Source organism: Carassius carassius, chromosome 34 (genome assembly GCF_963082965.1).
Source record: "Carassius carassius chromosome 34, fCarCar2.1, whole genome shotgun sequence".
Lineage (NCBI taxonomy): Eukaryota > Metazoa > Chordata > Actinopteri > Cypriniformes > Cyprinidae > Carassius > Carassius carassius.
In genome coordinates, this window is record NC_081788.1 from 12,155,484 (window position 1) to 12,168,068 (window position 12,585).

The 12,585-nt window shown below is 36.9% G+C and overlaps 2 protein-coding genes across 3 annotated transcripts in view; both read left to right on the forward strand.

Moving 5' to 3' along the window:
- Positions 1–12,585, forward strand: part of LOC132114410 (solute carrier family 23 member 2-like) — a 194,158-nt gene that overhangs the window by 100,825 nt on the left and 80,748 nt on the right. The gene's annotated exons all lie outside the window — the stretch shown is intronic.
- Positions 1–12,585, forward strand: part of LOC132114408 (calsenilin-like) — a 63,921-nt gene that overhangs the window by 9,907 nt on the left and 41,429 nt on the right. Inside the window, exon 2 of the mRNA XM_059522485.1 lies at positions 11,129–11,303. Within this exon, the coding sequence (XP_059378468.1) occupies positions 11,129–11,303 (175 nt within the window). The remainder of the gene's footprint in view (positions 1–11,128; positions 11,304–12,585) is intronic.

Consider the following 12,585-nt stretch of genomic DNA (forward strand, 5'->3'; position numbering starts at 1 on the left):
GTAATGTAAGTTATCACTGAATAACACTGTGGCGTCTCATTCATTTGGTATTGACTATATTCGACTGAAGTAATGTTACAGCAACCAATGACTTGTTTGTCTGTTTTTAACAAATCGTTGACAATATACAATAACAATACCGTTGACAATAGAGAAAGGTACAAAGACGTTTGAAGAAAGACACTTCTCTGATATAAAGATGTCATTAACAGCTAGTTGTTACAGTAAGTTGTATTCTGCACACACTGCACATAATTTTGTAAATGCAGTTAATTCACATTGTAGAATGTGGGTGTTACTAAACTGTGTATACAGAACTAGATTAAGCACTAAAAGGTCGAATTGCAACCAAATTAAGCTGCAGTGTGTACATGGCCACACAGTGCTTCATGGGTGGGCGTTTCCATGGTAACAACGACTTGTCTGATTGATGGAGATCATTTTAGAATTATGGGTAAATATGTAGTTTTCCACCAGGAAATTGTATATTAAATGTGATGAAAAAAGTACTTTCACGATTTGTATGGTAGGTCAAATAAATTTATCTTTGTTGAAAATGAATAAATGTAGATATTAACTTTTGCTTCCATAATGCTACTGTTTCCTATATTGCAACATTGGACCATGGAACACTGATTATAAAGATGTTATAATCGATTATATCATCAGATAAAGGAAAAGGAAACTTCTCACATGCTCTTAGTCTTAGCTGTCGTTCTGCTCATGGAAGCAGACTCAAGGGCAGAAAGCATTATGCATGTTTGATGGTGTTTTAATGGAGCACACAGTCTTATCCAGCAGGTCCTCCTTCCCAGCATACGTGTGGCTCCAATCTCATTAATTATGTAGATTTACCCAGCATTTAATCTATATGTGATCAATATTAAGCACTGGTTACAACCAGAGGTTAAAGAACACTGTCTTGGGTTTTGTTCAGAATAACATACTCCCATACTACTTTTTCTATTTTTACAGTGTGCACAGTATGGTAATATTCTTTATGCTTATAATTCCCTAAATACATTATACATTAGCTAAAACATGCAGTAATTTGACAATGCGCTCAAGTTCACCTTTCATTTTCAGTGTAACTGAATTAAAATCATCAACCATGCATAATGCATTGATAATGCATTCACATACAATATTTTTTAAATAGTTGGCTGTACTTTGTATATACTACACAGCATTCAGTATCCTATTCTTAACACAACATCTACATTTGTGGTGGGTTGCATCTTTTACATTTACATTCCCAAAACAATTTGCCTCCTAGGTTTTGCCTTTGAATCAAACCCTTGACCTTGGTGTTGCTAGAGCCATATTCTTTACTGTCTGGAATGCTGTATTTTAATGTATCTGTGTATTTGTGTGTGGGATTTTGAGTAGATTGAGGTAGTTCAGTTCATGGTGACTCTGTACCTGATCTAACGCAGAGATCTTCCCTTTCCTCTGAATAAAATATTCTCCCTCAGGCTTAAATTATACAGAACCGACTGCTTCTCCAGCATTAAATGCTAAAAAGGGACGTTTCGTGTATTTGTAAACATGCTGAATGAAGGAGTGACTGGAATGTGTGTAGTTGGTGAGTAAAAGTATAAAGGCTGAATACTGAAGAAATAATTTTCTGAAGAAGAGGAGGTGCTGTGCAACTTGCAGCCATGATGGTAGGGTGTTTGGGGTGGTTTCCAGCACTGTGCTATTAATGTTGCTTTGTTTATAAATGAAACAGAGCTCTTGAATGAATCTTTTAAGAGAATGTTTTTGTTCATGCACATGCAATTGTAGTGAGAGCAAATAGCGTTTGAGTGCAAAAGATCTTTTCATTGAACAAATATTCAGCCAAATATGCGATATACATCACATGTGCCACCATAACTCAACAAGTTGCTGGAGACATCTTGTTCAAGAATTGATTATGTCGTTAAGTTGAATTGGGTTTCCCAAAGAACACTTTTTACAATAAAGAACCGTTTGTCCAATGGAAAGTTTCTATGGATGGGTTCTTTATTGAAGCATAGATGCTATAAATATTTAACTTATATTTAATATATATTATGAATATTATATTTAAATATGTTTGTTTTGGTGTTGTTGTTTTTTTGTGGAGAAAATGCTTATGGTGCTTAAAAAGTCTTTTATCTTAGTCTTTCTACAAATTTGCCATGAGATTGTGTTGTGAGTAATGCTGTCTGTGTTGCTATGTGGTCACTTGGTTGCCAGGGTGTTGTTAGGTTGTCGTTTACTGTCAAAAATGCCTGTATGTTCATATTCTGATCCTTATAAAAACATATTCTGATCCTTATATTTTTCTCATTTTGGTTCCCCCTTTTTTGTCACATAATAGGTAAGAATGAACAAAGACAAACATTAAGATGCATTAAATGGTTGTTAAATTTATCACGAAAACAAGATGAATGTTCTCAAATAAAGGCACAATAAAGGAGCAAAGCACATTGTGAACTTCACACATTGCCTTTCTGTTTACTTCAGTCTGCATTAAATAAGCTTTTGATGAATTTGTGAATGTATTTTATTCCCCCACCTGTGTCATTGAGTCTTTTCGCTCACTGTTGCTCTTTCTCATTTTTATCTTTTTCTCCCCTTGCTCTCTTTTTCTTTCACTGTGTCTCTTTCTTTCTCTCCCTCCCCAATGAAATGCACAGAAATAGCTATGCAAATTTCCCCCTTCCAAAATGGTTTCATATCATCTCTATATCTTCTAATAACCCTACATTCTCTCCGTCATTTCCCTCTTCATCTGTTTTCTTCACTCCTCTGCTCTCTTCCCTTTCTTTTATTGTATTTCTGTGCTCATTATGCTAATTGGCGTCAGTGTCTCTAAGAACAAATCCAGTGGTGGATTATTTTGCTTATTTTACTCTATCTCTATTATGTCGCTTCTCTCTCTCTTTCTCTCACCCTGTCTTTCCTTTTCTATTTATACCTCAGCATGGAGGGAGTGTTTGGTCAGAACGTTTACACTATTCAATTTGCCTCCATCCTTTCTCCGTATTTCTCATCCTTCGTTCCTGTCCCTTATGGAAAACAAACATGGAGCCTTCTCTCCTGCTTCTTTCATCTTGTCCTCTGGTTTGCACTGGAGCGTATTCTGCATTCCATCTGTTTCCGTGGTCGACAACGCCCTCAAATGCTGCTAGATCAATAATTGGTGTGGAATTAAAACGTGCGTGTGTTTGTGTGCAAACATGTACCCATATGCATGTCCGTGCTTGACAGCATGGCTCTGCGTATGAACTGTATAGTGAGTGTGTGTGTGTGTGTGTGTGTGTGCGCGTGGGGAAATGAAGATTGAGTCAGACAGTGTTGGGTCAATTAGAGGGATCGAGGGAGATTATCATTGGCAAGTAGTGTTACGATTATCCCACAAGTGAGGCATCATGGGAATGTTTGGGAAAAAAAATGAACTGAGCGGATGCAGCTATAAGCTCTGAATTCCCACACATTTTTCATGTGTTTGCCTCTCTCGACAAATTCAAATGAGCTTTATTAGCATGACTGTGTGATTATAAAATGTTGCCAAAGCATAATAATAAACATTACTGGGTTTTTTTTATATTTACAAATATATTCATAGTGATTTTAATGCACTTTATTTTTTATCATTGGAGTTATTTTTGAATTTTTAAGAGCATTAAGATAGACTTGGAAAGTTAAGTTTAGTTCCATGTCTCAGTTTGATTCGAAGCCTTGATTGATTTGCATCACCACAAGTTGTCTCAAAATCTCCAAATGGCATTTTTTAATTTATTAATTAAATTGTTTTAGTAAATACTTATTGCTGTTTATTTATTGATATATTTGTGAATTTAATTGCCTTGGCTTTTGCTGCTTTTTACAGGTTGGATTCTTAGACACCCTCATGCAGATAAAAAAAGGACTTTAAAAGTGCTGTAAATCAGATTAGATAGCATCTGAGAGACTTCTCTTGTCACGTTTTCAGAGCAAATAATGTATATAGTGATACACAATATCGCTCAAAAGGTTTGGACAGTAAGATTATTTTTTTAAAGAAATTATTAGTTTTATTTAGCAATGATCCAATAATTGATCAAAGGTTCAAAGGTGACAATAAAGACATTTAAATAAATAATGTTCTTTTGAAGCGGCACAACTTTTTGAAACAACAGCAACTGAGCAGCGAATGACTGAACACTGGAGTAATGATGCTTTACCCAGAGGTGGGTAGAGTACCCAAAAACTGTACTCAAGTAAAAGTAAAAGTACTTCAAGAAATATTTACTCAAGTAAAAGTAAAAGTACTAGTCTTGAATAGTTACTTGAGTAAGAGTAAAAGAGTATCGGATAAAAAATCTACTCAAGTAGTTAGTTACTAGTTACTTTGGGTCATATATACTGAGCCTATTTTTATTTAGATATATAGATAAAATGTATGTAATGTATGTGTGCATGTATAAATGTATATATTTCATCAGCCTTTACTCCAATTTATGTAATTTATTATAAAACTCTGTCTGTTTACTTAAGTAACAGATATAGGTGTCATGCCATAACATATTTTTAATACGACTGACTTTATATTAAATGTGAATTTAACATTGAAGGTTAATGTGATATAAATATTGCTACTAATCTTTCATTGTTCAGAAAGAGAGCAAATAACATTTACATTATTAAAGATCATTTTCACTGACAGTCTAGATTTCAATCTCTCTCAGAAACTCCCATTAAAATCACTGAAACTGTTAACACTGTGAAATCAATATCTTAATTAAAGATTCGTACACACATCTGCACTTTGTTGTTTCTGACGAGAGAATTCGCCAGAAAGAGGTATTCAGTCAGTGAGTGAGTGAAGGAAGCACCGGGATTTCAGCGATGACTCATCTGAACACCTTTAATTGGCCAATGCTTTAATAAGCTCAAAAGAATCATGTGTGATTTGTTATAATGCGCAGTGCTGTAAAAACACATCTATCTCTGGCTCAGCGCCAGCAAGCAATCACGGATCTGAATTTAGCAGCTGATGATTTGACTTGCTGAACGTACTCGCACCGGTGTTATTGTATTAAAATTAATAAAATCTTAATCGGCTATTTTTTGTCTCTTGGAAGCTGCATTCAACTTGACTCCCCTCTATTATAAGCCACATACGTACAACAAACTAATGTCAGAGGTATCGTGTACTGTAATCGAATGTAGCCCAAGTTATTACCTGTTAAACAGTAGACAGCACACGCGGTGTTCATCTAATAAGGATCTCCATCGCAAGCAAATAATAGCCTTTGCAGATTTGCTTTCAATTCAGTGCAGTTCCAGCCATGTTTTCAACGCTGCTGATGTTAAAGGTTACAACTCTGAGTGAACCGCTTCAGACGCTCAGCGCGTGCGACAGGGAACTGAACGACTCATTCAAACTGATTCATGAACCAATTCACTCGTTTGCCAATTGGTTTGATCAAGCCTTTGAACAGAATTGACTCAAAAGAATGAATCATTCGCGAATGGGCATCGCTCATTGCCCAGAGAAAAGTAGACGGCGCGTTTGGAATAAACTGAAGCATTTATAACATTTATTACATTAAGATAAAGTAACGAGAGGAGCGTCGCCCACAGTAACGAAGTAAAAGTACAGATTTTTCCCCAAAAATTTACTCAAGTAAGAGTATAAAGTACCCATCTTTAAATATACTCCGAAAAGCATTAGTTACCCCAAATAATTACTCAAGTAAATGTAACGAAATAAATGTAACTCGTTACTACCCACCTCCATCACTGGAATAAATTACATTTGAAAAACATAGCAAGAGTTAATATTATTCCCCAATATTAGGCTACTGTTCTGAGCAAATAAATGCAGCCTTGGTGAGCTAAGATTTATCTTACTTAATCTTACACCATAATTTTGAATGTACTGATCAAAAGACTGAAAATGTTGACATTGAGGTATATATTTTGGGTATATCAGCACATGACGAAGTAAAAAAAAATTTTTTTTTAAAGAGGATGAAAAAAGAGCATATTTAAGGACCCAAACTACTTTCATTTAGAAAGCCGACGCATTTGCACGCTGTCTGTTAGAGTGGCTTTCTCACCAGATGGAAAGGTCTGAATCGGATTATGTGTTAATTCAGCAGAACCAATACAATGCAAATGTGTCTCTTTATTCTAATTTAAAGTTGTTCTAATACCTAATTTGCCATTTTTATTAGAAAAAGCTGTCATTAATCCTGACAATTAATCCTGATCTTCTTAGACTTTATGTGGCGAGAGCAGACATCTTTCATTTTTGATTTAGCCGATTACGCTCACTGTCAGGATTGAACAGCGTCTCGTCGCAGCTGACTGATGTGTCATTTTCTTTGACAGTCCCTCTCTCACCTGATATTTAGCTCCGCTTCTAGCGATTGTGTTTCGACCTGGTTCATGCTGCTCAGCATTTACAGCGTGCTCCCTGAGAGCCAAATCAATGTCTGTGTTTATCTCTATAAAAGCCCTCTCAGGATGATGACTGACTTCTTTGTGAGTTTATGAAGAGCAAGGCAGCTCTCTAAAATCTACCTGCCATGCTTTTATGTGTGCATGTAAAAGAGGCTTTTGTCCTACCGTTTCCTGCTCTCCTGCTCTCTGCCGATCTTTTATTGATGGGGTTTTTATAGAGTAAGAGTCTGAATAATTGAGTGCTGAAAGACGAATGAGCGTCGCTCTGCTGTGCAGGAACAAGGTGAAGTACAGTACGTGTCGGGGGATTCCTTTAGTAAACAAGACTCATCCTGGTATTTAAAGCATGATGGTGACAGTTGTTTCAACATGAGATAGTCACTGTTGGGCTGGAATAATCCAAAAACGCTTCCACCACCAAATTACAATTATTGGCATTTTGTTTAACTGTATGTATCTGCTCCAGTCCAGGTTTTGTTGGTTCCAACACAGTTTATCCTGCGGAGGGATGAAATAACTCAAGGGAGTTTTTGAAATGCCACATAGTCACATTTAGTTTCTCAAATGTTCATACTTCTCTTCATCTGCTCTCTTTTTTCACCTAGCAAAGGTCATTGAATAAAACAGTGTGTTCAGTATGATATAGCCTAATTACAGGCTCTTCTGGTCACTATTTTGCCATAAGAAATATATATTTTTAATGGTGACTGTGCAAGTGATGCAGAATAGATGGTGTTGTAGCTCCTATAACTATTCACCTTATTTGTAACATAACATAAAATAATTTTACCTGTACACAAAACAGCTCATTTTGGTGCTTGATATTGCTGACTGGTATTTCTTATCATATTATTTTAATGTATCCTTGTATTCATAAACTCTCTGGTAGCACAAAGGTTTACCTTTTACCGCAACTGGAATGTCAAATCAAAGAAAAATGGAAAGTCTTGCACATTTACATAAAACAGCTTGCTTCTGTGTCGCAGTGTGATAATGGTAATGTGATATTGTGCATGAATTGGTTCAGTATTTTGCTTTTTTTTAAATATCTTTTTGTTTTCGTTCAATGCAATTTCCTGTTTATTACATTCATAAGATTTAAAGGGATAGTTCACCCAAAAATGAAAAGCCATCCTACAACCCGAATTCCGGAAAAGTTGGGACGTTTATTAAATTTTAATAAAATGAAAACTAAAGGAATTTCAAATCACATGAGCCAATATTTAATTCACAATAGAACATAGATAAGGTAGCAAATGTTTAAAATGAGAAATTTTACACTTTTATCCACTTAATTAGCTCATTTAAAATTTAATGCCTGCTACAGGTCTCAAAAAAGTTGGCACGGGGGCAACAAATGGCTAAAAAAGCAAGCAGTTTTGAAAAGATTCAGCTGGGAGAACATCTAGTGATTAATTAAGTTAATTGATATCAGGTCTGTAACATGATTAGCTATACAAGCTGTGTCTTAGAGAAGCAGAGTCTCTCAGAAGTAAAGATGGGCAGAGGCTCTCCAATCTGTGAAAGACTGCGTAAAAAAATTGTGGAAAACTTTAAAAACAATGTTCCTCAATGTCAAATTGCAAAGGCTTTGCAAATCTCATCATCTACAGTGCATAACATCATCAAAAGATTCAGAGAAACTGGAGAAATCTCTGTGCGTAAGGGACAAGGCCGGAGACCTTTATTGGATGCCCGTGGTCTTCGGGCTCTCAGACGACACTGCATAACTCATCGGCATGATTGTGTCAATGACATTACTAAATGGGCCCAGGAATACTTTCAAAAACCACTGTCGGTAAACACAATCCGCCGTGCCATCAGCAGATGCCAACTAAAGCTCTATCATGCAAAAAGGAAGCCATATGTGAACATGGTCCAGAAGCGCCGTCGTGTCCTGTGGGCCAAGGCTCATTTAAAATGGACTATTTCAAAGTGGAATAGTGTTTTATGGTCAGACGAGTCCAAATTTGACATTCTTGTTGGAAATCACGGACGCCGTGTCCTCCGGGCTAAAGAGGAGGGAGACCTTCCAGCATGTTATCAGCGTTCAGTTCAAAAGCCAGCATCTCTGATGGTATGGGGGTGCATAAGTGCATACGGTATGGGCAGCTTGCATGTTTTGGAAGGCTCTGTGAATGCTGAAAGGTATATAAAGGTTTTAGAGCAACATATGCTTCCCTCCAAACAACGTCTATTTCAGGGAAGGCCTTGTTTATTTCAGCAGGACAATGCAAAACCACATACTGCAGCTATAACAACAGCATGGCTTCGTCGTAGAAGAGTCCGGGTGCTAACCTGGCCTGCCTGCAGTCCAGATCTTTCACCTATAGAGAACATTTGGTGCATCATTAAACGAAAAATACGTCAAAGACGCCACGAACTCTTCAGCAGCTGGAAATCTATATAAGGCAAGAATGGGACCAAATTCCAACAACAAAACTCCAGCAACTCATAGCCTCAATGCCCAGGCGTCTTCAAACTGTTTTGAAAAGAAAAGGAGATGCTACACCATGGTAAACATGCCCCGTCCCAACTATTTTGAGACCTGTAGCAGAAATCAAAATAGAAATGAGCTCATTTTGTGCATAAAATTGTAAACTTTCTCAGTTTAAACATTTGCTATGTTATCTATGTTCTATTGTGAATAAAATATTGGCTCATGTGATTTGAAAGTCTTTTAGTTTTCATTTTATTAAAATTTAAAAAACGTCCCAACTTTTCCGGAATTCGGGTTGTAAGTGTATGTGACTTTCTTCTTTCAGGCAAATACAGTTGGAGTCATGTTCAAAATTTCCTGGCTCTTCCAAGCTTTATAATAGCAGTGAATGGGGTTTGAGATTTTGAAGCCCAAAAAAAAGTGGATCCATCCATCATTAAAAGTGCTCCACGTGACTCTGGAAGGTTAATAAAGATGTATTTGTGTAAGAAAAATATCTATATTTAAAACTTTAGAAACTGTAATCTTTAGCTTCCGCTAACTGTCATAAAAACACACACATGAGAGAGTGGCGTTCCAGCGGATGACGTACAGTAGGATAAAGGCACAACGTGATCTCAGGTGAGAATATGTTAGTCTGGCAAGAAACAAGCTTTGCTTACAGCAGTTTACAGTTTTTGGGTGAACTAACCTTTTAATATTGTATTAATTGCTATAATGACCAAATTTAAACATACTGTAGGTTTTTCCCTATCAAGATTATTTCCCTAAAATTATGTTCCTTTCTCTGAAAACAGTACTGTAAAACCAATAGCTACTGTATATTCAGTACTGAACTCAGTAGCTAAACATTTACATTTATTCATTTAGCTGATGCTTTTATCCAAAGCAACTTACAATTGCTATATATGTCAGAGGATGCACGCCTCTGGAGCAACTAGGGGTTAAGTGTCTTGCTCAGGGACACATTGGTGTCTCACAGTGGATTTGAACCGGGTCTCTCACACCAAAAGCATGTGTCTTATCCATTGCGCCAACACCACCCATAAACCAAACATGACAACAAAATCATCAATGCATTTGTTCCTCTCAGCTTTGCACAAACCATCAATAAGAGTGAGCAGCACCCACAGTGCATTATTTATGCAAACTCAAAGCAGTGAGTCGCTCTTAATAACAAAATAAGACATCTTCACACGGCACCCGCAGCGTAAGAGAAATGAGCGTAAGTTCTTTCAAAACAAAACCTAAAGCCGTTCTTCAAAAGTAGAAAAATCAGCAAGTGTTGAGAATACGCCATTAATACTTAAGATCTGTTGCAACAGTGATGTAACATTCCCTCTGTATTGTTGTGTGTGATGAATCTTTGATTGTTCAATTCTAGATAAACAGGCAACAACAGTGTGAAGCTAATGATCAGGCCGACAGGTGCATTTGTTAATCTTATTGCTGTAGAAACTATTTTGCACACAAGTACTGTATGTCTTGGGACTGTCACACGATATTTCTTCTGTCAGTGGGAAATGTAATCATGGTGTCCACCATGGCCATGTGAACAAATTATATGCTTTATGAAATTGCTGTTTAAAGCCATGCTGATATGGCTTCAAAAACAATCAGTTTTCATTACAAGTTGAGATACTGAAATGAGTCTTGGCTTGAGCTGGTATTAATGAAGAAAGGCTGTGCAAGTGTTACCAAAAAAAAAAGATGTAAAAAAAAAACTGTAGCTGATACCAAGTTATCAAATTGTAATAATAATAATAACTGAGATAATTATGGTTTCTATGATACAGTTTTGTAATTGTTACAGGAAACAGAGCTCAAGGCATCATGGTATATTTTATTCCAGCTTGAAACGTTCTCAAATCAGATATTAAGAATGTTGCCTCTATATCTCATTTTGAATTTATAATAAGAACTCTTATGATGGTACAATGACATGATTCTAAGAAAGACTGATATGATCTCTAATGACAGATCATTTTATGACATCATTTCTGATTATGTCATAATCTGGCAGTGTGCTGTTATGATGGCAGTGTGGCTGATGGCAGGGCACAGGACTTTGTGTGATATTTTTCATATGGTTATGGGATTTTTGCAGCAGGCTAAGTTTAGCTTCAGAGGCTTATATGAAACCTTTCTATGTGTTTTCCATATGTGCAACATGTCTCATGATAATTGATTATTCTGTGTGACATATGTTGCTTTTTCCCCCTAATAAACAACAGCTCATTGTCATTGTCTGTTTCTCTCTCCCAGCAGGATGGCAAGGTGGTGGATGGCAGTCTGCTGGGTGACGCCAATGGGGTGGAGCCTGGCACATGCCGACAGAAGGAGAGCGGCAAATGGCAGAGGCCTCGATTCACACGGAAAGCCCTCATGAGGTGCTGCCTGGTCAAATGGATCATCGCCAGCACCGGGCCCAAAGAACAAGGTGAGACAGAGGAATGGCGGAAAGGGCACATTAGGAAGGCCCGCTGATAAAGCATGTCTGCATATTTGACGGTCCAGTTCCCTCAGATCAGCCTGGGACTGTATGTTTTGCTCATAAGGAAAATTGTCTGTAATGGGCTCTCCTGCTCATCTGGGTGCTTAACGGTTAAAATTGTGATTATACTGTCATTTTTATGCGGTTGCTGTTTTATCTCATGATTAGTTTACATTCAGGCTGATGCTGAAATGACTTGAAAGTAGCGTTTATCACCTGCTGAGCTGTTGATATGTGAAATGAGTCTTGGCTTGAGGTGTGGTTAATGGAGAAATATGACACACTGCACACATGCTGTTTGAAAAGGGAACATAAATTAAATTGCAGTCAGATGTTTAGTAGAGGAAATGCAATAGAAATGCTGGCTTTTAAAATGGAATTAAAGGGATAGCATATCTTAACAAATATTTGCACAATCCACATCCTTTTACTCACTAGATGATGTGAAGCGTTGTTTTCAACTTTTGTACTTTGTGCTCTTTTTAATTTGCATTCACAGTGTCCATCAAAATCGAAAACTGTCAGACACAATGTTAACAGGAAGATGACATCAGACAAAGTACGTATGCAATTGCACTCCTCTGGCTGAGCAAAAAAAAAAAAAAAATTCAGGTTTCTCATCCAAATTGTCCTCTGAGTGGTTCGCTATTACATCCTTGATACTTATGCAGTTTGTGTGCTTCCTTGGCACATACATAGCTAAAGCATTATAAGTCAAGATAGCATGCAAAAGTGCAACAACAGTTATGCAAACAATTCTTTTTCGAAATCCTAACCGGCCAGTTATTAAATGGTAGGACAAAGCCTCTGATAGCATTGCTTCACCTGCAAAAAAAAAAAAAACATATTTCATCCATTTAGACCCAAAGGGAAGGAGAAATGTACATGTCTAAGATATAAGACTGTTAACTGAGAAAAGTGTGTACAATAAGTTTGGGGAAAAAGAAGCTGAAAGTGGTTCATACAACTCTTTTGCTAGTAGTCTTATGATAGCTTTCTGTGATGAACAAACCAACATTTCTCTGAGAGCTAATAACTCAAGGACTGCCACAACTGTAAACCGTAAACCATATCAGTCTGATTTGTGAACAAAAAATTCAGGGCTGCATTTCCCAAAGGCTTTGCAAGCCTAAAATTATCATAGAAACAAATGACAACGATGATCTACGACTATTGAGGTTTACAATGCTTTTGGGAAATGCAGCCCAGACTGGTTGTGTTAACCGAA